Raw genomic sequence first — 27,551 nt, forward strand, 5'->3', positions numbered from 1 at the left:
TCGACTGCTGCCCTGGCCATCACATTTTCCAGATCTCTCATGAATTGGAAACGTCTGGTCAATGGTGGCCGAGCAACTGGTTCGTCACAATTCGCCAGTCACTACTCTTGATGAACTGTGGTATCGTGTTGAAGCTGCATGGGCAGCTGTACCTGTACACGCCATCCAAGCTCTGTTTGACTCAATGCCCAGGCGTATCAAGGCCGTTATTACGGCCAGAGGTGGTTGTTCTGGGTACTGATTTCTCAGGCTCTATGCTCCCAAATTGCGTGAAAATGTAATCACATGTCAGTTATAGTATAATATATTTGTCTAATGAATACCCGTTTATCATCTGCATTTCTCCTTGGTGTAGCAATTTTAATGGCCAGTAGTGTAGAATGGAATAGCGCAGCACCAAAGCACGCGCAAACATCAGCTCTCAATCAACTTCAGCATCACACTATTTGCCAGAATACACCTGCCTGCACAAGAACAATATTCTTCTGGTTATGCTTACACAACTACCTCGCGGCCTTTAGCACCAAGTTCTCCTTCAGCTGTCTCCACCGATGGTTCACAACTTCAATTATTTTCCGAGTGTTACAATTGTTTAGCTATAAAATGTCGGCACTGATAAAACTAAATAAATACCTATCTTAAAGTATTATAAGTTTTTCGTTTGGGGAAATCCAATATAAGATGGCATTCTGGCCTACTATAATGTCGCCGTGCGGGATTAGCCTAGCGGTCTTAGGCGCTGCAGTCATGGACTGTGCGGCTGATCCCGGTGGAGGTTCGAGTCCTCCCTCGGGCATGGGTGTGTGTGTTTGTGCTTAGGATAATTTAGGTTAAGTAGTGTGTAAGATTACGGACTGATGACCTTAGCAGTTAAGTCCCATAAGATTTCACACACATTTTGATTTTACTATAATGTCCCCTTGCATGGCACGGACCAAGTCGTCAAATTACTTTGTAGACATTCTGAAGTAATTAAAGAATTTATATTCACTGTCCTTCAGTTGCCGATACAATGTGATAAATAAATAAGTCTATCACTTAAAAACTGGGTGAAACTAAACTGTGAATTTTCGATTTTTCTTGCAGTACATCCACAAGACCTCTGTTTTCTGGTCTCCACCGAAACACGATGCGAGCGTGACGCACACTTCCGCTCCTCGTCTCAGCTTTCCGGAGATTTGATCGCGCGTTCGCACGTTACATCTGAACGTTTTAGTAGACAATAAAATTTCCTTTAAGGTTGCCTCTGCATCTACGAGGTATTGCTGAGATGCGTAAAGCAATGCCACTAGCAAGCTTAGGTGTTGGTGGTTAGTGTTTAACGTCCCGTCGACAACGAGGTCATTAGAGACGGAACGCAAGCTCGGGGTAGGGAAGGATTGGGAAGGAAATCGGCCGTGCCCTTTCAAAGGAACCATCCCGGCATTTGCCTGAAACGATTTAGGGAAATCACGGAAAACCTAAATCAGGATGGCTGGAGACGGGATTGAACCGTCCTCCTCCCGAATGCGAGTCCAGTGTGCTACTAGCAAGCTTAGAGAACGGACATATGTCAAAAGTGGTTATCCTGTTGTACGTTTTCATGATTTGACATATTTATTGCATTTAATTATTTTTTTTTGCCACTAATCCGTTCCTGTTGTCTCTGTAACCTGCTAACAAGGGGAAGGAAGTCATGTCGCCATCTGTTTGTGAATAGTTAAATTTTGTTCGGTGCGTTGTCGTATTTCAACTGTTTCGGTATCCTATTTTCTAAGGCGAAGATAGGGTATCAGCCCAAGTCAGAGTAGAAAACCGCCTAAAACTCATACACAGGCTAGCTGATACACCAGACTAAAAATCTCTAACCCACCACCCAAACTTCTTTGTGTATGATTCACCTTCCTGTCTCGCATGCTAGCGCGTTGTGTGTTTGGCTCTTCGACCATAAATATAATAGACTGGCCCTGACGTCATTTTCGTGGCTCCAACATCTCTGGGTTCAAAATGGTTCAAATGGCTCTGAGCGCTATGGGACTTAACATCTGAGGTCATCAGTCCCCTAGAACTTAGAACTACTTAAACCTAATTAACATGAGGACATTACACACATCCATGCCCGAGGCAGGATTCGAACCTGCGACCGGTCACGCGGTTCCAAACTGAAGCGCCTAGGGCCGCACGGCCACACCGGCCGGCTACATCTCTGGGCTGAAGTCACGTGAATGATGGCAAAACATGGTTGTTTCGTTTGCGCTTATGGCTGTACTCAGCGTTTTGTCGGGGGAAATGGCATTACATTTCACGTGTAAGTGTTTCTATGATAGTGCAGATGCGTTTATTGATATCTGCTGAAGTGACTTTTATATCTTTTTTACACTTGAAATAGAGTATCACGTAAATTAACGTGTTGAAAGTGATGCCTGTAAAGTCAGACTCATATTACATTTTGGAAATTATCTGCGATAATTCGGCTACAGAAGTAAGTATAATTGTTTCTCGTTCCTACTCAAAGGTTTCCTAAGGATGAAAGCCGAAGGCAGCTTTCGATACAGACCCTGAAACGGAAAAACTTTAAGCCATCTGCACATAAGCGCCTTTGCTCGAAGCACTTCGCGGAGAAGTGTTTTGATAGGTTAGTTATTATGTACAATGTATATTTATAATTTATATTTACAGTGTTTGTCATTTTTAAACCTAAGCTTTAAAAGTATTTTCTGAAACTTCAAAGTCTCACCTTTCATCTAAAATATCACTTTTTTTAAACTGATAGTTTAAAATTTTGTAAAAATAGTGGGAACTGAACCTTTGAATTGTACCTAAAATTGGTACTCTAAAATGGACCTTCTCCTAAAGTCGACAATTTTGGCACCTATAGTTGACATAATTCCCATATCCCATTTTCTTTTATAAGTGACTAGAGCTCAAAACGCGGCGAATCCAATGTTTAAAGTTTTGACACGAGCCCACTCTTACTGTTTAAAAGAATTCTAACGCCATTTTACTTTAATTGATAGTTTATAGTAATTTCGACCCGCTGCCCACCAGAGTGGCTTTCGATTTGTTAGACTTTATAAATGGTACTGTGAACAAATCCAGGTCAAATGCAGTTCTGGCATAATGTTTCACAAATAAATAAGTAATTTTTGTTGGAAGCGTTTGGCAGTCGATTGAGAAATGTGGGGAAAATACGATACAAACATAGGATGGCAGACCGCTGATTTGAAATCCCGCCATGTTTTGCCAACAGTCGCGTGGTTTATGTTGGAGCCACACCAGCCCTATAGCTTCTGCACAGCAAGGCCAGTCTACTCGTATCTATGGTCGAAAGTTTGGCTATACCAACAGATGTGTTTCAGATTATGACCACCAATATCTGTATTATCGGAAGTTGCTCAGAGATCTTCTTATCCGTCTCAGTTAAGGAATGAAAACAGTAGGGTGCGCTGACAGTTTTGTAAAACGTGATAACTAGGTACTGTACTGCAACATAGCTAGTTTGATCTAACCTAACAACCAATGTACGATAGTTGTGGTGTTGCAGAATTGAATTTCTTGATCTTAAATCCAGCAAATAAAACACGGAATATTAGTGAGAGACTGCGGGCCTATGCGTTTATCCATATCTGAGAATGAGGCCGAATAACCACAAAGTGTCCGCCCCGGTAGCTGAGTGGTCAGCGTGACAGACTGTCAATCCTAAGGGCCCGGGTTCGATTCCCGGCTGGGTCGGAAATTTTCTCCGCTCAGGGACTGGGTCTTGTGTTGTCCTAATCATCATCATTTCATCCTCCTCGACGCGCAGGTCGCCGAAGTGGCGTCAAATCGAAAGACCTGCACCAGGCGAACGGTCTACCCGACGGGAGGCCCTAGCCACACGACATTTCCATTTTACCACAAAGTGGGTAACGTCCTACGACACGGAGCGTGGAATGTCAAAAGTTTGAAAATGATGGGGAAACCGCAAAATTTGAAAAGGGATATGCAGAGGCTTTGTGTAGGTACACTGTGGATTCAGTGAAATGAAATGACAATAATGATTTCTAAAAACTGACATACTGCCAATTGGTAGTATGCGACCTTTGTAATGCTTGTATAATAATTTATTACGTCACGATCGCTTAGATGTATGAAAAATATTCGCATTACCGATTCCGGCAAGTATTGGCTATCTTCAGATCCATTAAAAACCATCGTACAGATATGTAAATAAATGTAGTAAGGCGCTTTGAACATATTGTCATTTTATGATTCAATAAATGTACATTCTATCATAACCTGATAAAAAGACTAGAATTAGAATATCGATCTGTTTTATTGTATATGGATATTGGAAAGAAGAGGTAACTGGGAGAGGGGGGGAAAACAAAGGCGAAACAGGAGGATAACAGCGTCCTCTGCACCTCCTCAGGTTTTCTGTGGTCAATCAAGTAAACTTGGTATTTTAAACAACATTGTCAACAACACAAATTATTAAACTTACAATGCCTGAAACTTTTTTTTAACAAAGTTGTTTAAGGAAAAACATTTAAGAAGTAATACGAAAAATGCTCTTCCTACTAGCGTACATATCAACCTTACACATCTGAAAATAAAAATCTGAGCCTATATCGTATCATCTGTATATTCTAAGATCGGTAATCTGACCTATTTCGTCATTTGCAATGACGGAATCAATCCTGACTTAAAACCTCTTACAACACAAATCTGTGTATATCTTCTCTCTTAAACAACGTATCCATACCTTTAGTTCGTTAAAACTTACAAAATCTGTTAGCGTCTGTCCATTATTGTTGATTACGCTTTCTCCAAAAGAACTAATGCAATCAGGGCTTCATCTGTTGCCTATTAACACATTAAACTCTCCGGCTATGACAATCTCACCAGTATTTCCAAACCTGTTAAGCACTTTTATAATACTTCATAAATTTGTTCCGATTCTTCTGCTTTATCCTCCTCTGGGGCATAGACACAGATTAAGGTAAGCATTCTTCTGAGAGATTTCAAACGTACCAACATAATTCTGCCTGAGATATATTCGTAGCTCTTAATTCTTTCTTTTTGACTTCTTTTTATTATAATTGCTACACCCTTGCTGCTCTCTGTTGCTTGGCCATTCCACTATTGAATACACTAATGGCCATTAAAATTGCTACATCAAGAAGAAATTCAGATGATAAACAGGTATTCATTGGACAAATATATTATACTAGAACTGACATGTGATTACATTTTCACGCAATTTGGGTGCATAGATCCTGAGAAATCAGTACCTAGAACAACCACCTCTGGCTGTAATAATGGCCTTGATACGCCTAGGCATTGAGTCAAACAGAGCTTGAATGGTGTGTACAGGTATAGCTGCCCATGCAGTTTCAACACGATACCACAGTTTATCAAGAGTAGTGACTGGCGTATTGTGACGAGCCAGTTGCTCGGCCACCATTGACCAGACGTTTTCAGTTGTTGAGAGATCTGGAGAATGTGCTGGCTAGGGCAGCAGTCGAGCATTTCCTGTATCCAGAAAGGCCCGTACAGGACCTGCAACATGGGGTCGTGCATTATCCTGCTGAAATGTAGGGTTTCGCAGGGATCGAAGGAAGGGTAGAGCCACGGGTCGTTACACATCTGAAATGTAACGTCCACTGTTCAAAGTGCCGTCAATGCGAACAAGAGGTGACCGAGACGTGTAACTAATGGCACCCCATACCATCACGCCGGGTGATACGTCAGTATGGCGATGACGAATACACGCTTCAAATGTGCGTTCACCGCGATGTCGCCAAACACGGATGCGACCATAATGATGCTGTAAACAGAACCTGGATTCATCCGAAAAAATGACGTTTTGCGGTTCGTGCAGCCAGGTTCGTCGTTGAGTACACCATCGGAGGCGCTCCTGTCTGTGATGCAGCGTCAAGGGTAACCGCAGCAATGGTCTCCGAGCTGATAGTCCATGCTGCTGCAAACGTCGTCGAACTGTTGTAGTGTAACGACGTAAGTTTTTTATAACCGATTTTCGTTTGATATATGACCATGTGCAGACTTCGTCACCTACGTCAGTTACAACCCACTTCAAAACGATTTATATTCTTTTTAAATTGTCATAGAATGGTTCTTGAACGAAACTGTAAAACATCAGTTGATTCGTATGCAAAGAATTACATCACTTGGGCCAATTGGTTTTCGTAAACTTTTTTTCGATTTACATTTCGTTTGTTTCTCCTCAGAAATTATATTGACACACGTTATCTTGATTTAATCGATATCAGAAACACACATTGAATAAACCTTTGAGATTCAAAGTTTCGATGAACGCTGTCAGAATTCAATAATCTTGTCAAATATATTATTAATCCGTTCACATAATTCTTAATAAATAAATCCTCAGAACACGTGTTTCAACTTTAGTAGCATCCACTATTTTATTAGCTTCCTACACATACAGATGTGAACTTGACCGTTGACAAACTAGGACTGACTTTTCAATAAGATTAAGCTCTCTATGACGTCATTGTTGTACAAAAAGAGTAAAAAAAATTCATTTTAATTTTTAGAAGCACGACGCAACAACTCGGTTCCAGGATCTTCTGTTGATCTTTGGCTGTCGACCCGCGACGTATAGTGGCCAGCAATTTCCTCTCTGGTCGCGGCAGCGAAGATGCTGTCTCCGTTCGTTGCGCCGCCCTCTCCGTACATGAAACATAAAAAAATACAAAACTTTTAGATAATTCACAGCTATTACAAATATTAAGAAAAATACATAAACAAAACTAAATTAAACTTATATTCACCTGCAAACTGGGCTGACACTGGTGGATGGGTGACGCTTCAATTTCGTCCCCCTACACTGTTCGTGCAGATCGTTGTTGTCTTGCAAACGTCCCCGTCTGTTGACTCAGGGATCGAGACGAGGCTTCACGATCCGTTACAGCCATGCGGATAAGATGCCTGTCATCTCGACTGCTAGTGATACGGGGCCGTTGGGATCTAGCAAGGCGTTCGGTATTACCCTCCTGAACCCACCGATTCCATATTCTGCTAACAGTCATTGGATCTCGACCAACGCGGGCAGCATTGTCGCGATACGATAAATAATCGCGATAGGCTACAATTGCTGTTTGTGTATGAGAAATCGGTTGGAAATGTCCCTCATGTCAGCACGTTGTAGGTGTCGCCACCGCCGGCAATCTTGTGTGAATGCTCTGAAAAGCTAATCATTTGTATATCACAGCATCTTCTTCCTGTCGGTTAAATTTGGCGTATGTAGCACGTCATCTTCGTGATGTAGCAATTTTATTGGCCAGTAGTGTATTATATAACTTTTCATGCACTGGTCAGTCTTAAGCTTCTTTCTGTTGCAAGGATAAAGGCTACGTCCAACTTAGCAGTTTGCAATAGCTCCTAATTCATTCCGTTTACGAGTTTAAATCTAATATTCCAAGTCGCAGAAACTTCTTCAGCAATCCAACTCTCGTTTTTTTTTCTCTTTTTTGTTTCCCAGGCCGTCAATACTTAACCCATTTCTAGATTGGAAGCTATTCTCGTTTCTGACAGCAATGTACATTTCCTTCGACTGCGTTATGAGAGCCGGGCAGGTAACGCCTCCTCTTAACGATTAAATGTGGTTGTCACTCCTGTCTAATGACCCGTAGCCTCTAACCCCCTGGTGACGAGCATCCTAAGCACTATACTGTTGCAAGATCGATGACGACGGGACGATGCCGACTTGAAATGTCCCTGAGAGATTTCAGTCTCTGACAGGCAGAGCGGCCCCCAAACAACGCGTACCGCCTGGAGCAGTGGTACGCGGCGCCCTCGGTCCAGATCTCCACGGACACCGTACCCCGGGACCGGCCTCGCCACAGGCGGCTTACTCTGCGATCCGATCGACTCGGCTTATCTACGTGGGGGGACGCCCTGCGGTCACATTAGCTTTCACGCCCAGGTGTGCCGGTTTTACCAGTGACGTCATGCGTAACAGATGACTACTCAAGTCGGTCACACACTGCACATGTTGCAGACCTACTGTTGAAGATCGCCTTCGTCTTACCTTAACCTAAACAAATTTTCCCTACCCACTGGGGTTAATGCGTCTCGCGTCCCCAATGAGGTACAAACACAGTAAAATTTGCGCCAAAGATTACATCTGCACTATGTGGTCGAAAGTATCTGGGCACCCCTATGTAATGTAAAACTGACAAAGAGGCGGGCTCGGCAGTGTATAAGGAGGTTAGGAGTATTGCGCTATCAGTAGAGAAGCAGTGACAGCAGCACGGAATGGTCAGTGGAGCTCAGTGACTTCGAACGTGGACTAAGGATTGCATGTCACATGAGAAGCAAATACATTGGGGACATTTCAAACTTTCTAAAGCTGCACAAGTCGACTGTTGATGATGTGATAGCAAAGTGGAAACGCGAAGGAACGCACACAGCTAAATCAACACCAGACAGACCTCATAAACTGACGGATGCGAACCGTCAAGGACTGCGGAGTGTGGTTGTAAAAAAAAAAAAAAAAAATAAAAAAAAAATAACTCGTGAGTTCCGAAGTGCTACCAAGCAGTCCAGCTAGCACAGTGATTATGTGCAGGGAATTGGAAAGAATGGCATACAAGGCGTACAATGCTCGAGCAGGTCCTCATGAGGCACTTATTTCTGTACTGTGCGCAAAGCGACGCTTGAGTTACTGTAAAGGGCGACGCCACTGGACAGTAGATAACTGGAAACGAATGATCTGGAGTGATGAATCACGCTTAGCACTGTGGCATCCGATAGAAGGGTTTCAGATCGGTTACTGCCTGGAAAACCTACCTGCCGTCCTCGTTAGTCCCGACAGTGAATTACGGAAGAAGTTGTGTTACAGTGTGGAAGTGTTTTTCGTGATCGGAGTGTGGTCCACTTATTGCGCTTAAGAGAACGCAAAATTCAGAAGAACATGAATACATTTTAAGATTTATGTATTACGCACAGAGGAACAGCTGGAGAGCTGGAGACGATGAGTGTTTGTACCTTTGTACCTATAAAAGCAGCGTCTTGAGGCTGTGGCCTGTGGGCAATAACAATCCCAAAATGGACTGGCTTGCCCAGCGCCCTGACCTGAACCTAATGGAACACCTTTGGGATGAGTTAGTATGTCCACTTCACTCCAGATTCCAGCTCCCAACATCACTAACTTCCCTGGTTTCGACTCTTGAGGAAGAATGGTCTGTCATTCCTCCACAGACATTCAGACACCTTGTTAAATGCGTCCCCTGCAGAGTCCAAACCGTCATGAAGGCGCAGGGTGGACACACTCCATATTAATGTCCACTAATAGGTGCCTGGGTACTTTCGATCAGATAGTGTACCTCTATATCCCTACTCCGAATGCCACCTGATGATATACGGTAGATGATACTTTCTGTGCCACTATCGCTTACCCCTTTTCCTACCCCACTCGAAAATTGTACGCGGGAAGAACGATGATTGATAAGCCTCCGTGTGACCTGGGATATGTAATTTTGCATATACCGTCACGATCTTTTCACCATATATACGTTCGAGATTGCAATGCATTGGTCGGCTCTTTTAAGAACGTATGCTTTTGGAATCCTAACAATAAACCACATTTTGACGAACAATGATTCTACTGGAGCGTCTGAACTGGACTTAGAAAAGCATCTCCGTGACGCCTTCGTGCCTACTAAACTAACCTGTGACGAAACAGGCTGCCCTTCTTTGGATATTCTCTATTTCGTCTGTCAATCCTATGTGGTAAGTGTCCCGTACCGTATAACGGGGAAAATTCGAGTATGGATCGATTGAGGGTTTTGTAAGCTACCTTCTTCATGGGTGGATTACACTTCCTGAGGAATTTTCCAATAAATCTGTCAGGCGTCCGGTTTTCCAACGATTACTTGTATGTGATCGCTTTCGTTTAAATAGCATAATGAGCATACTCCCAAACATTTAATGGGTGTGGCTGCCAACATTGATTGTAATAATTCAATAACTTGTCTTTCCGTCTATTTATGAACAATACGTTACATTTTTTGGGGGGTTAGCTACCAGTTCCTGAACCAAGCGTCCATCTTCTGCAGGTCTCCCTGAATTTTGGGTACAATTTCCTAGCATTGAGTCTTCTCTGTATGCAATAGCTCTATCCGCGAACAGCCTCAAGGACATTATCGACTATGTGATTTGTATATTGTGTGACACAGTACATTAATCATGCACAGAGATCAAACTTAGTAAAGCAAAAACGTACTGAGTGCAAACAAACTTTCAATCCATATGGTTTATGTATCTGAGATGCATGTCCGTAATCTTAATTCTTTCTTAATATGTAACACATTCAAAGTACGGCACTGCCAAGCGAGAGTCCTGTAAGTGGACACTTTATGATAAACGCGTAAAATACATTACGTATTTTGTTGTTTCAGAAACCATGTGCGAGAGCAACAACAGCGTGGAGGCGGCCATGCACGTGGCGCCGCTGGAACTCAGCGACAACCGCCGGCAGCAGCAGGTACATACTCGCTCCTCAGCTCCTGGAGAAATATTTCAATCTGCTAGTGTGTATTATTTAGGTCCACACACGAACCATTACACTCACAAAAATGCTGTCCTATGCGTCCTGTCCAGCCAAAGAACAAACTCCTAAGATATTCGGCCGCATTGAACGAACAGCAATGTGAGCACGGAAGGGAAGAAGGGAGCGATTGGTAGTTACACACGAAGTACCAACTGCCATATAACATAATGTGACTTGACGTGCATAGATGTACAGGGGTTGGAGAAAAATATAGAAACACCACGACAAATGCATGATGCTAGTTCAGCCTGCAGATTGCGCTGTTGTATTTGACTACGAGCGGCACCTGTGGAATGTCATCACTGCGTTGTAAGCGTCAGTCGAGGTCAGAATAGTTTCCTATGTAGTTGGGGGTACATTATGTCGAAGCTAGGTGAATTGGAATCTGGGCGAATTTTTGGTGCTTCAGTAATCAGTGTAGTCGAAGTCTTAGGTGTTTTAAGAAGCACCATATCGAACATTCATATCGCATGCAGGAACAGCGGAAAGACATCATTCGCCAAGTCACAATGGAGACGAAAGTGTGTGTTGAATGATCGTGACAGACGATCACTGAAGAGGACTGTGACGAAAAATAAGAGGACGGCAGCCGCAAAAGTCACTGCAGGACTGAATGTCGCACTTGCGAACTCTGTCATCACCACAACAACACGAACGGAGCTTCATAAACTGTGAATTATAGGGCTAATTGGAATTCCAAAACCACTCATCAGTGATGTAAATACCCGTTACTGGAAAACTTGATGCCAAAGCAACAAGACTCTCACTTTGGAGCAAAGGAAGGAATTCATCTGGTAGGATGAGTCTTGTTTCATACTGTTTCCAATTTCTGGTCTAACTTATATCCGACGAGTAAACATGACAGGATGTTGGACAGCCATACCCCGTGGGCCCTATGGCTACTGTACGCGGTCACATTCCTGCCAAGAAATATGTGACCTAATCAGATCCATCCTGCTTAAAAAGTTTGTTCCTCAGTGGTTATTCTGTGTTCCAAGACGACAGTTTTTGTGCACGAGGATGAATTGTCACGTTTCCACTGGCTACCACATCCACAAGGTCGCAATACTATTGAGTCTTTGTGGTCTGATTTGGAGAGAAGGGTTCCCGATTGATACCCCCCCTCCATCATCGCTACCTAAACTTGCCAGTATTTTGCAGAAAGAACTATACAAGGTTCCACTAAAAATCATACAGTAGCATTCCGAAAAGACTGGAAGCTATTTTGAATGCCTACAGTTGTCCTACACCGTATTGAGCATGGTAATGTGTTGTGTTTCTGGGGTTTCGTTATTTTTGTCCAATCCCTGTAGATAGGTCTGCTTCGCTCATCTGGGGAAGCTCGAGCCAATCTGCCTGGACTTGATTGGCCGACTCCATTATACGATTTAAGCAGCCAATAGAAAGCTTTAAAATGGCTAAGCAAAGAGGCCGGCGTCAGAAATTGCTGTCTACATCTACATCTACACCTATATAAATATTCCACAAGCCACACGGTGCGTGGCGGAGGATGTCCTGTACCACCACTAGCCATTACCTTTCTTGTTCTACTCGTAGTTAGAGCGAGAGAGAAATGACTGTCTACATGGTCGTTGTGAGCCCTAATTTCTCGTATATTATCCTCGTGGCCCATCACGCGAAATGTGTGTTGGGGCTAGTAGAAATGTTCTGCAGTCAGGGTCAAATGTAGGTCCTCTATATTTTCTCAGTAGTATTCCTCGAAAAGAACATCACCTTCCCTCCAGGGATTTCCATTTGAGTTCCTGAAGCACCTCCGTAACACTTGCATGTTCTTCGAGCCTACCGGTAATAAATCTAGCAGCCTACCGCTTGAACTTCTGTGTCTTCCTTTAATCTGACCTAGTACGGATCCTGAACACTCGAGCGTTACTCAAGAACAGGTCGCACTAACGTCCTGTATGCGGTCTCCTTTACAAATAAATTACGCTTTTCCAAAACTCTCCCAGTAAACCGAAGTCGACTATTTACCGTCTCTACCACAATCGTCACATGCTTTCCATTTCATATAGTTTTGTATCGTTATGCCCAGATAGTTAAACGACGTAACTGTGTAAAGCAGGACATTACTAATGTATCCGAACATTACGGGTTTTGTTTTCCTACTCATTCGCATTAACATACTTTTTTCTACGTTCAGAGCTAACTGACATTCCTCACGCCAACTAGAAATTTTGTCTAATTCATCTTGTGTCCTCCTACAGTCGCTCAACTTCGACACCTTCCCTCACTCCACAGCATCGTCAGTAAACAACAGCAGATAGCTGTCCAGAACGTCCGTTAGATCATTTGTGCGTCGAACCAGGAGATACATGTTGGTCGTGATGTGTGAAACGTCTGTCTGACTTCGTGTTTCCGGCTTGCCGTGTAATCTAACCACATTGAGCTGTGGGAGCATTCATCACTTCTGCTGAAACAGGACTGTAGTACCAACAAAGAACAGGAAGGCTTCTTCTGGCTTTTTCTAGGGTCGTCCCTGAAGGAAAATGGTTGAGTTCGCAGGACACACCGCCCGCCCAAAACGTTCAGAGATTCAGTTTATTCTTGGCGTGCAAATGACTTTAGTGCAGCAACGACGGTGGCTGCTTTAAACAACAAATGTGCATACGGCCGGACAACTGTGAGCAGGCAGTATTAAGTACTGGGCGTGCGGCCACAATGTGTCAAGTGTTGTTGTGTCAGAATCGCAGTGCAACAACATCCCTAAATCAAGTGTTAGACATTCTCAAGAATGTTTGGAAGAAGCGAAAAAAATGTGCAAATTATGTCCCGCACATCACATCTTGATTCTCGAACAAAAACGACGAGTTGACAGCTCCCGCGACTTGATTTGAAATGTAAACCGCGGACAACTTTTTTCTGCAAAAAATCATCGCTGGTGATGAAACTTCGTGTTATCAGCATGAACCTACCAAAAAATGTAAAGTGGGTAAATTCACGTGAAGATCCACAACTTGACGCCATAACCGGCGATCAAGCTAGTGCGACGCGCTAGTTGAACAACATCCCAAAGAAGTATTTTTTGACACTTTCACATGGTTGTATGAACGCGCTGTGGGTTGTATTTACATGCGAGAAGAGCTTACAGAACGTTAAAATGCTCTTGTTAATGAAATATAGCTTCTTTTTACGTTGTCGAAGAATAAATCTTTTGTCGTGACAGGTTGTACGACTATTTAGCAACTGAATTTGTGTTCCGCGAAAACGACGCAAGTAACGATCTCGTTCTTCTACATCTATCGAAAAAGTACCTTGAAAGGACCTCAAACTTTTCCGCAGATACTGTAGCTCTTATCGGCTAAATTCTCTGACACAGCAGAAGCAGTTACGAGATGATTACAGCTCAGCATGCGGATTCACACCTTAATACCGCACAGCTTACGAGAAGTCTCGAGTCATGAAAGACACCTTTTGAGGGAAGTTTGGAGTCTTAAAAATGAAATGAATACTGTCTTGGGATTAGTAGGCACGAACGTATGTACCATCAGAGTACCTCTACATGTTACAACGATGACCATGAGTAAAGAAGTATAGCTGATTCAGTGCTACCAAATACGAAACACATGGGCGGAATCAAACCTTCGAAGCGGTCACAGTTTCATAGTATTATTGTAGATTTGCGTGGTTAACAGTGTAATCTGTTGGCAAATATTGACATGTCTGTGCTTTGTTCAGTTCACTAGACATTGATAGTGGTGAACTGATTGATGAGCTGGTTAAAATCGGGACAGTGCGCTAGCTCTGTGCCTTTGCAATTCCTTGTCATTAAAATAAACCTAATACCAGGATACGTTCAGAATGTTGCCTTCTAGTAGAATATTTACATATTTTAGGAAAAAATTATTATCTTTAGCGTGCAGGACGAGTATGAAAAAAGACGTTGTTTCTTGTCCGTCAAGATTAACCTGGCACTGAAATAAAACTCAAACTATAGTAGCAGATTCTAACAATAGAGGAGATAAAAATATGAACTAATTTAATAATATATTAAGGAGGTTGATTTTAAATACTCTTCAGGTTTGAGACACAAGTATTATCCTAAAAATATTCAATGTAGAGGACGTTAATCCAAGAGATCTGAAGTTTAGGAAAAAATTGTATTGTTTTATAAAGGAAATTGTTTTATCAAACAGAGCATTGAAAGCCAATTGGTTTCTCCTACTCCTCCTTTTCCCGTGACTTAAATTCCAATAAAATACACTGATGGAAAAAAATCCTAACACCAAAAATAATTAATGTAGAGTAATGAAGTTTCGAGACTACATTTGTCTAGCGAGAGAAAAGTCTTTGTAAATGTGAAGTGCTGGTACATTAATAACCGTTGTGACCGCCAGAAAGTTGAACGCAAGCATGAAAACGTGCATGCATTGTGTCATAGAAAAGCCATATATCAGTTTGTGGAATGAGTTCCACGCCTATTGCACTTGGTCGGTCAGTACAGAGATGGTTAATGTTGGTTGGGGATGACGCTGGAGTTGTCGTGAGATGATGTCTCATATTTGCTCAGTTGGAGAGAGATCCGTTGATCGAACATGCCACGGAACATGTCGACACACTACCGAACATGTTGGGTCACAACAGTGGTATGTGGGCGAGTATTATCCTGCTTAAAACATCCCGGGAATGCTGTTCATGAATGACGGCACAACAGGTCGAATCACCCAACTGACGTACAATTTTGCAGTCTTGGTGTACGGGTTTAAATGGTTCAAATGGCTCTGAGCACTATGGGACTTAACTTCTGAGGTCATCAGTCCCCTAGAACTTAGAACTACTTAAACCTAAGTAACCTAAGGACATCACACACATCCATGCCCGAGGCAGGATTCGAACCTGCGACCGTAGCGATTGCGCGGTTCCAGACTGAAGCGCCTAGAACCACTCGTCCACTTCGACCGGCTGGTGTGTGGGGTAACTACGAGAGTACTACTGCTGTCACACACCCCAGACCATAATTCCAGATGTAGGTCCAGTGTATCCAGCACTCAGACAGGGTGGTAGCAGGCGTTGATCCGCCCTCCTCCTAGTACGGTCATCATTGGCATCGGGCGAGAACTGGCTTCCGTGGCCGTGCGGTTCTAGCGCTGCAGTCTGGAACCGCGAGACCGCTACGGTAGCGGGTTCGAATCCTGCCTCGGGCATGGATGTATGTGTGATGTCCTTAGGTTAGTTAGGTTTAACTAGTTCTAAGTTCTAGGGCACTAATGACCTCAGAAGTTGAGTCCCATAGTGCTCAGAGCCATTTGAACCATTTGAAATGGCTTCCACCAGAAAACACAACATACCTCCACTCCGGCCTTCAATGAGCTCTCACTTGACACCACTGAAGTCGCAAACGACCGTGATTTGGCATCAGTGGAATGCACACTATAGGGCGTCTGGCTCGGAGCTGTCCTTGACGTAACCGATTTGTAACAGTTCGTTCTGTCACTGTGTTGTCAAATGCTGCTCCAACCGCTGCTGCAGGCGCGATACGATGCACAACAGCCATACGGCCAACACTTGCTTCTCGGTAGTGGCGAGTGGTCGTCCGGACTTCTTGTGACTGTACCTTCCCGTGACCACCGCTGCCAGAAATTACCTACAGTGGCTACATTCGTACCGAGTCTTTCCGCAGTATCCAGTTTCTCGTAGCCCTATTACACGACCTCGTTCTAGCTCAGTAAGTTGTTGATAATGGCGTCTTCGTATTCTTGACTAAAATCATCTCACTATGTCCAGTCTCAAAAGTAACTAACGCTCACGACCGTTGCAGCGTGCTATTTAAAGCAAACCTGATTTTCTCCCTTATAGTGGCGCTACTAACGCCACTATTATGTAACTGGTGCAAAATGTGAATGCACGTCAACTTTCCGATGCAGATCTCCTTCTTGGTTTTGGGATTTTTTCCGTCAGCGTAAGAAGCATTATTTCTAAAGAATCAGGTACCTGAAATTTATAGACGTAATTAGAAATAAGGAAACAACTACGTTCACAATTTCTTTCAGTTTGGCAGAAAAAGTGAAAAAAATGAGTACCTGAGTGGTCAGCGCTTTTGACTATCATGCAGAGGATCTGGGTTTAACTCCCGGTTCTTCCGGGGATTTTTTCATTGATAGGACTGGAACAACTTACTTTCAGCCTCGTGATGCCAATTGAGGAGCTACTGAAGTGAGGAGTAACTGCTCTAAGGTATAGATAGCCGACAGCGGCCGGGAAAGTGGTATGCTGACGGCGTGCCCCTCCATACCGGATCTGAACAATGGTTTCTTCATACCAGGAAGAATTCAGTGGATGTCCCGACAAGAGAGTACGGGGGATGAGACAAAATGCGATAACCCACAGTAGCAGCATGGGTGGCTGTGCCCCACTCTGAATGACGTAGGGCAGGGGTGTTCAACCTTTAGCTTACCTGGACCACATTGAAAGAAGACGAGTATTTTTGGATCGCATAGAATATACCTAACACTAATACTATCGCTAAGGAATAAAGAAAGAAAAAAAGGGGGTGATCGGAGCTGTATGTACTTACCACATTTAAGTAATTATAACTCATTAATTTACGATTCTTTATTGTAAAAAAGCAAGATGTAGTTAATTTGGCTTTTTTATGTGAGATTTCATTGCTTTCATAACTTCACATAACCGGAAATTTTTTACGTAAATTGATTTTTTTCCGATCGTGTGCTACGTGCTGACTTCTTGGGCCGCACTGATATTTGCTTTCTTTAGGCCGCGGGTTGGACACCCCTGATCTAAGGGGTTGTTGTGCAGCAAAGACACCCCTTGAACAGTCTCCCGCGATGCTTCTTGCTTTCCTTCTTTGTTAAAGCGTCATAGCGATACACACAGCACTCTTCCATGGAGATGAGCTGTCTACAGAAACCTGGATTAGTCTGGCAAAGCTGGGGCACTTCCGCCGTTGCCTCGCTTCGCGGAAACTAGAGGACAGCGGCTGTTGTCGTGTTGAAAACTGATTCCCCCTCCCCCTTTTTGGATATCGCCTCGATTTTGATTCGCCGATCTTCGATCACCAGGCCTCCCAATTCTCTTGTGATTCATGATCCTTCAGTGAAACGATCTGCTGCTTGATTCTTCGTCATTCAGTGTTGTTCGACAATACTTTAAACCACTGTATCACATGATGATGGACTGTTGCCGTACATTTCCATGAACTCAGCATGGAGTGTTACAGTGCTGTTCAGCTTAAAGTGAAGAAAAATACCGAACGGTTATCCACTTTATTAGTGTGCTGCACTAGTTTGTTTTGTCTCCTCTAGCGGCGCAGGATGCCAGTCTGTAGCAGAACTGCAGACATGTAACTGCAACAGCACGAAATTTAAGATGCGCGGTCACTATCAGCTTCTTCGTCTTGCAGCCTGTTGTCATCTACTTTTCTCCCAATTTATTCCTGCCTCTTCGGTCTACTGCATCCGGAGGCGTTTCATACATCCAGTTCTCTTCAGTGCATTGGTAAGTGGTACCCTCGGTCTAGCAAGATTGCGCAGTGTCGTGGGTTGTATTCCAATCTTAACATGGGCCAGCGGCTCATATTCTGTACGTCAGCAGGGCCTGCCCCTTTGTGCATAAGTATCGGAGAGTGTTGGAGCACATCGATTGCCCTGATTCTTTTAAACATTACCGTACTGGGCATTATGTCTCGCAGAGAGCTCACAAATGTGCACCTCTCTGCAAGCGGATGCATGACTCGTAAACTGTTGGCACAGAATCGAGGCAGTGCCACAGCTTCCAGTATGTAAATGGGAACTGGGTGTTTACGTGAGTGAAATATCTTCCTCCTGGGGTCGATCGGAATGCACTTAGCCTTGAGAATGAAATTGTTTTTCATTAACGTCCCAGTGAAAGCTTGCGGAATACTGCAGCCAATTTTAATAACGTCAGACCTCCTTCAGATGATGCAGCTGCTATCAACGTACAGTGAAGTACTGTTTGAAAAAAGCCCCACAGACATCTAAGCAGATCTTGATGTGTTCTCAAAATAGTTAAAGACTGGCAGCTTCCTTCAAATGCACAGGAGTGTAAAACTGTGCACTTCACAAAAGACGGAAGAGCGAGGTGGCGCAGTGGTTTGCACACTGGACTCGCATTCGGGAGGACGGCGGTTCAATCCCGCGTCCGGCCATCCTGATTTAGGTTTTCCGTGATTTCCCTAAATCGATCCAGGCAAATGCCGGGATGGTTCCTTTGAAAGGGCACAGCCGACTTGCTTTCCTAATCCGATGAGACTGATGATCACGCTGTCTGGTCTCCTCCCCCAAACAACCCAACCCAACAAAAGACGGAAGTGTTGTATCCTAAGGTTAAAACACCTATTGATCACAACTTCAATCGGTTAAATCACACAAATTCTCTGGTGAAACAATCTGTAGGTATATGAAATAGAATGACCTCACACACTCTGATGTAGGTAAAGTAGATTGCATACACTGATTCTTTGGCACGATACGGGGAAAATGCATTCGGTCCACAAGGAGACTGACTACAAATCACTTGCGCCTCTCGTCTTAGAATAGTGATCAAATGTTTGGGACACATGCCAAATAGGATGTTAAGAGTTTAAAATATAAGAGTCTGTATGCTAAATGCAAGGAGTGACGAAACTAAAGAGAAATTTTGGTTTTGCGATGATCGTAATTCTGTCAGAGGCAGCAAAGGTCTTGGTAGAACAGTTGAACGGTATGAACAGTGTCTTGAAAGCGTGATGGAAAATGACCGACAACAGAAGTAAAATAAGAGTAATGGAGTGAAGTGGAACTAATCAGATGATGCTGAGGGAATCAGATTATGAAACGAGGCAGTAAAAGTAGTAAATGAGTTTTGCTATTTCGACAGAAAAATAACTGATGGTGGTCGAAATAGAGAGGATATAAAAATTCAGATGGGTAAGGAAAGCTTTTCTGGGATAGAGGAATTTATTAACATCTAACATAAACTTAAGTGTTAGGGACTCTTTTTCTGATTTAGTGTAGCCTTGCACTCAAGTGAAGTGTGAACGATAAGAAGCGCAGACATGAATAGAAGCTTTTGAAATGGTGTGCTACAGAACAATCCTGAAGATTATATGGGTGTATCACACAACTAACAAGGAAAAAGTGTCGAAAGTTGTTCCCTTTCGTACGGAATGGAATGAAGAATGGTGATTCGCAAAGTAGTAAAACAGGTAGAGGGAGACGGTCCATTATATTCATGTGTGACTCTGTCTGCGAAATATTCTCTACGTAATACATCATACCAACGTTATCACTCATAAAGCTTCCGAATGTCTAATCTGAGTGCGATAAAACAAGGATTTACTGGGATGCTTGCGGAGTCAAAATTTGCTGGTCTGTCAGAAGGATTTTTTTGTGAAGTTTCCAGTAACTACGCCTGTAATATCATGCTGTTACAAGGCATTCTGCCTGCCCCCTTTCCCTCCTCTTTAGCATAAAAAATGTTTGGTAGCTAAGACTGTCACTACATCAAACACTACTGTCTACATATGTTACGGAAAAATCGAAGTAGGATGGCATGAAACAAGAATAATAATTTTATATAATCGAATGCCAAATTAAAACGTAACGCCGGCCGGTGTGGCCGAGCGGTTCTAGACGCTTCAGTCTGGAACCGCGCGATCGCTACGGTCGCAGGTTCGAATCCTGCCTCGGGAATGGATGTATGTGATGTCCTTTGGTTAGTTAGGTTTAAGTAGTTCTAAGTTCTACGGGACTGATGACCTCAGATGTTAAGTCCCATAGTGCTCAGAGCCAGCCAAAACGTAACGTAAACACCAGTCGAGCATTAAGCCTCAGGTCTGTTCCGATTGATGCCTATAAGGCAGTATGAAGAGCGACCTATGATGGTGCGATACGTGGTCAGCATGTAGAAAGTCCGTTCAGCCATTACTGCCAGTAGACGAATCGTCATAATGCTGCTGCAGTTCCTCATTTGGCCTCACGAGGGACGCCTCTCCAGACTTGCCTGCTTCACAAAAAGATTGAGAAGTACTGGGTATCGGATCCAGGTCCTTCCGTACTGAAGGCAACGACGCTAAACGTTCTGATACGGAGGCGGTATTCGAATATCAAATTATATTTCATAAAGAAAAATCATCAAACGCTGATCCATTCGATTCGTGGCAGAATTTACGAACACGTTATCAATACGAAGGTAATTTCATAGTTCAACCAGAGCTTGTCTCTTCCTGGGCAACTAAAAGGGTTTGCATAAATAACGTCCCATCGACAACGAGGTAATAAGAGACGGAGCACAAGTTCGTATTAGGGAAGGATGGAGAAGGAAAGCGGCCGTGCCCTTTCCAAGGAACTATCCCGAAATTTGTCTTCAGCGGTTTAGGGGAATCACGGATAAACTAAAGCAGGATAGCCGGACGGGGGTTTGAACCGTCGCCTCCCGAATGCGAGTCCAGTGTGCTAACCACAGCGCTGCCCCATTCGCTCTGGCCAAAAGAAGTGGATAAACCTTGGTTAGTATTCGATCAAGTTCCACACTTGTTACGCCCTTCAAGTCCTCTGCGAAGGCTATCTCCACTGCCACATAATTCCATAAAAATATCTGTGTCATAGTTCGGCAGCTATAAACGTTAAATTAGCTTGAAATGACAAATGACAGGCAAGGAATTAGGTGAACCCTTTTCAAAGGAAGCATTTACCTTCACTCCGACATCTATACTCGGGAAGTCACCTTACAGTTCGTGGCGTTACAGCTACAATCCTCCCCCCCCCCCCCCCCTGCATCCGCCAATGCTGCGTGGTTAGGATAATTATAGGTAAACCTCTAGTTTCTCGGATTTTCTTGTCGCGGTCATTTCGTGAGGCATATGTGGGAGTAAATATGTTGGCTGACTCTGTCCAGAACGTTCGCTCTCGGAATTTCAACAGTAAACATCTGCGAAGTACCTCTCTTGTAGCATCCGTCGGTGGAATTTCTTAAGCATCTCTGTAATGCTTTCGTGTCGTCTACACAGTCCCTCCGCTTTTAACTGCGCTCAGGCAGACGTTTGCGCTGCCTGATACGCTCCCTGCAGTTTTAACGGATGACGCTTCCATGACAGGCTTAGTTTTGAGTTTTATTCGCGCAGGGGGCTTTTATCGCTCGATCTCAGGGTTTGTGTCTTTTTTGCGTTGAGTCTGGCCTCTGGGCTACGGTTTTAGATTGGGGTTCTTCGTGTATCTCTTGGTGGTTGGCTTTTCCTTTTTTTTTTTTTTTGTTTCTATGGTCGGCCAACCACTGTAACACTCTGTGTTTTAATTACCCTTTTATGGTCTTTGTCTATGTCTTTCTTGTCATCTCCATTGCTTGTTTTTCTTCTTTATGGTTGTTTCATGGTCTCGGAAAAAGAGACCGATGGCCTTTGTAGTCTTGTATCTTCAACCCCCACAAACCAACCAACCAACCTACACAGTCCCGTGACGAAAGCCGGCGCTCTTGGTTGAGTATTTTCTACCACCGTTATTATTATGATTATGAAGATGATGAGGATGTTTGGTTTGTGGGGCGCTCAACTGCGCCCGTGCAAATTCCCAACTTTTGCTCAGCCCAATCTCGCCACTTTCATGAATGATGATGAAACGATGAGGACAACACAAACACCCAGTCGTCTCTAGGCCAGCGAAAATCCCTGACCCCGCCGGGAATCGAACCCGGGACCCCGTGCTCGGGAAGCGAGAACGCGACCGCGAGACCACGAGCTGCGGACCAGCGTTATTAGCTCAGCTTGATAACGGTTCGTGACTGATGAGCAGTACTTGGTAATCCATGAACAAGTATTTTGTAAGCAATTTCTTTAGGGGATAGATTACATTTCCTTAAGATTCTTCCAATGAATCTCAGCCTTTTTCTCCGCCTATTCACGTGCAACATGACACATTTATTTACGTTTTGGTGAACTATCAGCCCCTCCAGCAATCTCTGCTTCTCTGTAGATGTTCCTGTTACTCGTAACATTCTTCTAACGTTGCTACATTCCTATAAATGACAGACTCGTCCGCGAATAGCCTCACGGTGATTCCAGCGTTATTCATTAAATCCCGTAGACAGCTGCATTTCTGTATTAGCCTTATACGATTCTGAGAAACTGCGGAAAACCTATATCTAGAAGCGCCACCTACCATAACACGAGTCAGTGCTTTAACCGCTGCGCCATGTAGCTCTTTGAGCGCCGTAAATCGCACCAGCCGACTAATTGTGTAGTAGTACAGTATAAAGAGAAATGAATATAATTGTTGTAGCTAGCATAGTAGTAGTCTATGGAATATAAGAAATGGGCGTAGAGAATGACCAGGGAGCGGAAAGACAGGGCCTCCAGCAGACAGGTGAGTTTCACTTGCGCGTCATTGAGTTCCGCCGGCGCTCGCGTACCGGTACGCATGCGAGATTACGTCACAGGTGTGGCAAGCGGCCAGCCGGCTTGTTTGCAGTCTGCGACTCGCCGAAACCTGTGCTCAGGGTCACAATCCGCTTAGATATAACCTTTCAGAGAGCGTCTGGCTCATGTGTCCAGCTACACACTGTCGCCAGCTTTTCTTCGGGCATGCATCACATTTGTGCATAATGACGTATCCAGTGCGTAGTATCAAATTTGTGAAACAGCGGATGCCTCCATTAAATCGACGTAACAGAACACTGACAAGCTGCCATTTACTTCAGAGACCTCTTTTTGTACGCATTTTACTTGAGATAAATTTATTGGCACGCGTTTTAGTCTTCAACGTACGAAGAGGTGAAAAAAGTAATGGGATAGCGATACGCATGTATGCAGATGGCTATAGTACCACGTATACAAGATATAAAAGGGCAATGCGTTGGCGGAGCTGTCATTTGTACTCAGATGATTAATGTGAAAAGGTTTCCGGCATAATTATGGTCGTACGACGGTAATTAACAGACTTTGAACGCGGAATGGTAGTTGGAGCTAGACACACGAGACATTCCATTTCGGAAATCGTTAGGGAAATTAATATTCCAAGATCCACAGTGTCAAGAGTGTGCCGGGGACACCAGATTTCAGACATTACCTCTCATCATGGACAACGCAGTGGCCCATGGCCTTCTCTTACTGATCGAGAGCAGCGGCGTTTGCGTAGAGTTGTTAGTGCTATCAGACAAGCAACACTGCGTTAAATAATGGCACAAATCAATGTGGGACGTACGACAAAGTATGCTTCAAGACAGTGCGCGAAATTTGGCGTTAGTGGGCTATGGCAGCAGACGACCGACGCGAGTGCCTTTGCTAACAGCGCGACGTCGCCTGCAGCGCCCCTCGTGGGCTCGTGACCATACCGGTTGGATCCTAGACGACTGGAAAACCGCGACCTAGTCAGATGAATCTCGATTTCACTTTGTAAGAAGTGATGATAAAGCTCGAGTGTGGTGCAGACGCAATGAAACTATGGGTCCAAGTTGTGAACGAATCACTGTGCAAGGTGTGGGCTGTATTTACGTGGAATGGGCTGGGTCCTGAACCGATCATTGACTGGGACTCGTTATGTTCTGCTACTTGGAGACCATTTGGAGCCTCCTTGGAGTTCATGTTGCCAACAACAACGATGGAATTTTTATGGATCACATTGCGCCATTTCATTGGTCCACAGTTGTTCGCGATCGGTTTGAAGAACGTTCTGGACAATTCGTGCGAATGATTTGGTCACCCATATCGCTACACATGGATCCCATGGAACATTTATGCGACGTAATCGAGAGTTCAGTTCATGCACAAAGTTCTGGACCGGCAACCCTATCGCAGTTACGAACGGCTGTATTGGCAGCATCGCTCAACATTTCTGCAGGGGTCTTCCAAAGATTTGCTGAGTCCACGTCACGTCGAGTTGCTACAATATTCCGGGCAAAAGGAGATCCGACACGGTGTTAGGAGGTCGATAGCAATCAGCTGATGGTGTGAGAGATTAAAAATATCATTCACAATGCAGTTGCGTAGCGTAGCGACTTCATACTGCTAGAGACAGTGAATGAAAGAGACAGAGTGAGGGTGTGTGGAAGGAGGAGGGAAAGAGGGAGGTCGTACGGGTGCCCTCGAATACTGGTAACTTTGCATATTTCGTCACTCAACGAGAAAATGTTCCTAGTAAATGCAGTTGGAATACAAAATAAGATGAAGCATCGTCCATACCATGAATATGCTTTTTGCACCCGAAGCCGGGCAAATGATTCTCAGACAAGTGAAAAATATTCCCAAAGTAAGTTGCTGCAGTAGCGAAATAAGAGCTGTGCAAAAAGTTCACCTTGGAAGCGCTGAATTTCATGGACGCGGGGTTTGAAGTAAGCTTTTTGTGAGCAAGGCTAACAGATGAAAAGCTCAAGTTTGCGAATGAATGAGGAGATGGTACGGAGTGATAGCTCCACTTGGTGCTTTTTTTGGAATGTATCTGGTGGTAAGGGTGCTAACGGAAGGTTATTTGTGTGTAGGACATCCAACACTAAATTAGGCCTCAACAAAATCAGTCGACCATTGGGATGCTGCATGCGACCTCGTCAACATTATAAAATGAGTACCTGACAATTCGAAGCAATATAATCAAAGCGATATTTTTTTCAAGGTGATAATTAATGCTTTATTACAATCCTTCGTTTAAGATCATGTTCCTAATTATATGTTTTGTAGTATGCCTTGCAGTCAGACACTCTGTATTCAGTACCCCGATAAAGTTCATTAGCTTGAGACGCAAGAAAAACTGAACTACATATTCATATACACAGTGATTTGCCTGAGTGAAATAAAGCAAAGATGCCTCATGATGAAGCGTATCGGCTTCTAAATTGATCGGGTATAGCCTTATTTTATTTGTTTATTATTCGAATAACCCAATTACAGAGCACGTTAAATCAATTTTTCAATTGTTGCAGCACGTTTTTTCTTCCTCTTCGCTGACGTTGGTATCATACGTTGTGATGCCTGCTTCAGGAGCTGTACTATATTCTGAGGTTTATCTTTTTCTCTCTTGTTCGTCCCTGAATATCGCTTCCTGAATTTTGTTTCCCTGTTATGGTGTCCATTACTCCGAAGTTTGCTTCTTTGAATTAATTTAGCATCTGTGTGTGTGTGTGTGTGTGTGTGTGTGTGTGTGTGTGTGTGTGTGGATGGATGGATGGTGATGGTGTCCGAAAGGACACGACATATGTAGATAATTAAAGCGAGTTGGCCAACGACCTCTTCAGTGCGGGTGCACACCTAACTCGAACTCTTACGAGAATCGGAGAAATGTCGCGAGTAATGTGGGTAATGGACAAGGGGAGCTACATTAGGAATGTGATAAGTTGAGAATTTAGATCTAACGAGAGGCGTGCTAGGGTACTCCATGCAGTTGCGGTGACCAATGTGTCCAGATACCTTAGTGGTCAGAGCATCTACCTAGTAAACAAGAGACCTGAGTTCGAATCCCGATCCAGCCAAAATTTTCAACTTTCCCCATTGATTTCAATCATTGCCAGTTCGCAGCCAATGTTTATAAGCCTTTTGGGTCACGCTTATTGTCCTTTCAGCTTCACAATTTTACTAAAGATTTGCTTCGTGAGTCTGCCATAATACATCCTATCTAAATGTCCGAAGAACGACATTCTTCTTTTGCGCATTATTTGTATTATATTTTCTACAACACATCAATAAATGCAACTGAAGAAGGACAAGTTATTTTTATGAATCAGGAGCACCTTCATTTTCTACACACTCCACCAGCACGCACGCAGACTTTGTTTTCAAATCTAGTACTGCAGCAAACAGAAAGCAAACGTAATGAGAATGAATGTTAAACTGCGCCCGCCATTCACTTGTAACTATATTCGTAACTTAGTGAAGGTTTGCAACGTCTTCTGCTGTAATTGTGAACAATGCTAGCTATCAGAATCTCCATTAGCATTCAATAGCGAACGAACGGAGCCTAACTTAGCATGTACACATGCGTGCAGTTAGTTTGCTTCGACGTCCCTGAACTCTCAATAAGAAATATGGCCCAGGAAAAGAATTGTAGTCAATGTAAAATTCGGTAGCATCAGTCTACTAAATGTACTAACATACTATCAAGTGATTCGGTGCGGTGGCTGAAGCACTGATATTCTGGGACGCCAGGGTTCAAGTCCCCGACCGACCACACGGATTTATGTTTTCCTTGCTTTCCCCCAAACAGGTTAAAGCACGCGAGGGATGATTCCTTCGAAAACTGACACAGCAGATTTCCTTGGCTTTAATTGCTGTATCCGAGCTTGTAATCCGTTTGTAATGAGCGCGTCGGCCACGGGGCGAAATCCCTCATTTGCTTTCTTTCTTGCCGCGTGGGGTAGCCTTGCGGTCTTAGGGCTCTTGCCACGGTTCGTGCGACTCCCTCCGTCGGAGATTCGAGTCCTCCCTCAGGGATGTGTGTGTGTGTGTGTGTGTGTGTGTGTGTGTGTGTGTGTGTGTGTGTGTGCGCGCGTTGTTCTTAGTATAAGTTAATTTAATAGTACGTAAGACTAAGGACCAATGACCTTAGCAGGTTGGTCGCTTAGGAATTCAGACATCATCTTTCTTTCTTTTTTTCAGAAGTACTCGTACGTAATTGACGGCGAACTCATCACACTGTTATCACCCCAGCTCAACCACCGCAAAATAAGAGGCGTTTAGGCTGGCTCTGAGCACTATGGGATTCAACTGCTGAGGTCATTAGTCTCCTAGAACTTAGAACTAGTTAAACCTAACTAACCTAAGGACATCACAAACATCCATGCCCGAGGCAGGATTCGAACCTGCGACCGTAGCGGTCTTGCGGTTCCAGACTGCAGCGCCTTTAACCGCACGGCCACTTCGGCCGGTAGAGGCGTTTAGCATATTCTGCACCGTCTCTTGTATACCTTCTTCCAGCGTCAGTAATTTCATTTCTTTAGAAATGTTTCGAGACCACACAGCTGCCAGAATACCGAAAAGAAATGAGACAAGGAAGCATAAAAACAGAAACAAGTGAAAATTCTTTTTCATATAGATAGTAACCAAGGT

The 27,551-nt window shown here is 43.8% G+C and overlaps 1 protein-coding gene across 1 annotated transcript in view; it reads left to right on the plus strand.

Annotated features, from left to right (window-relative positions):
* LOC124600483 (hexokinase-1-like) overlaps positions 1 to 27,551 on the plus strand; it is a 284,884-nt gene that overhangs the window by 116,846 nt on the left and 140,487 nt on the right. Inside the window, exon 2 of the mRNA XM_047136165.1 lies at positions 10,404 to 10,489. Within this exon, the coding sequence (XP_046992121.1) occupies positions 10,409 to 10,489 (81 nt within the window). The 5' untranslated portion in view covers positions 10,404 to 10,408. The remainder of the gene's footprint in view (positions 1 to 10,403; positions 10,490 to 27,551) is intronic.

The sequence above is a fragment of the Schistocerca americana genome, chromosome 1 (assembly GCF_021461395.2).
Source record: "Schistocerca americana isolate TAMUIC-IGC-003095 chromosome 1, iqSchAmer2.1, whole genome shotgun sequence".
Taxonomy (NCBI): Eukaryota; Metazoa; Arthropoda; class Insecta; order Orthoptera; family Acrididae; genus Schistocerca; species Schistocerca americana.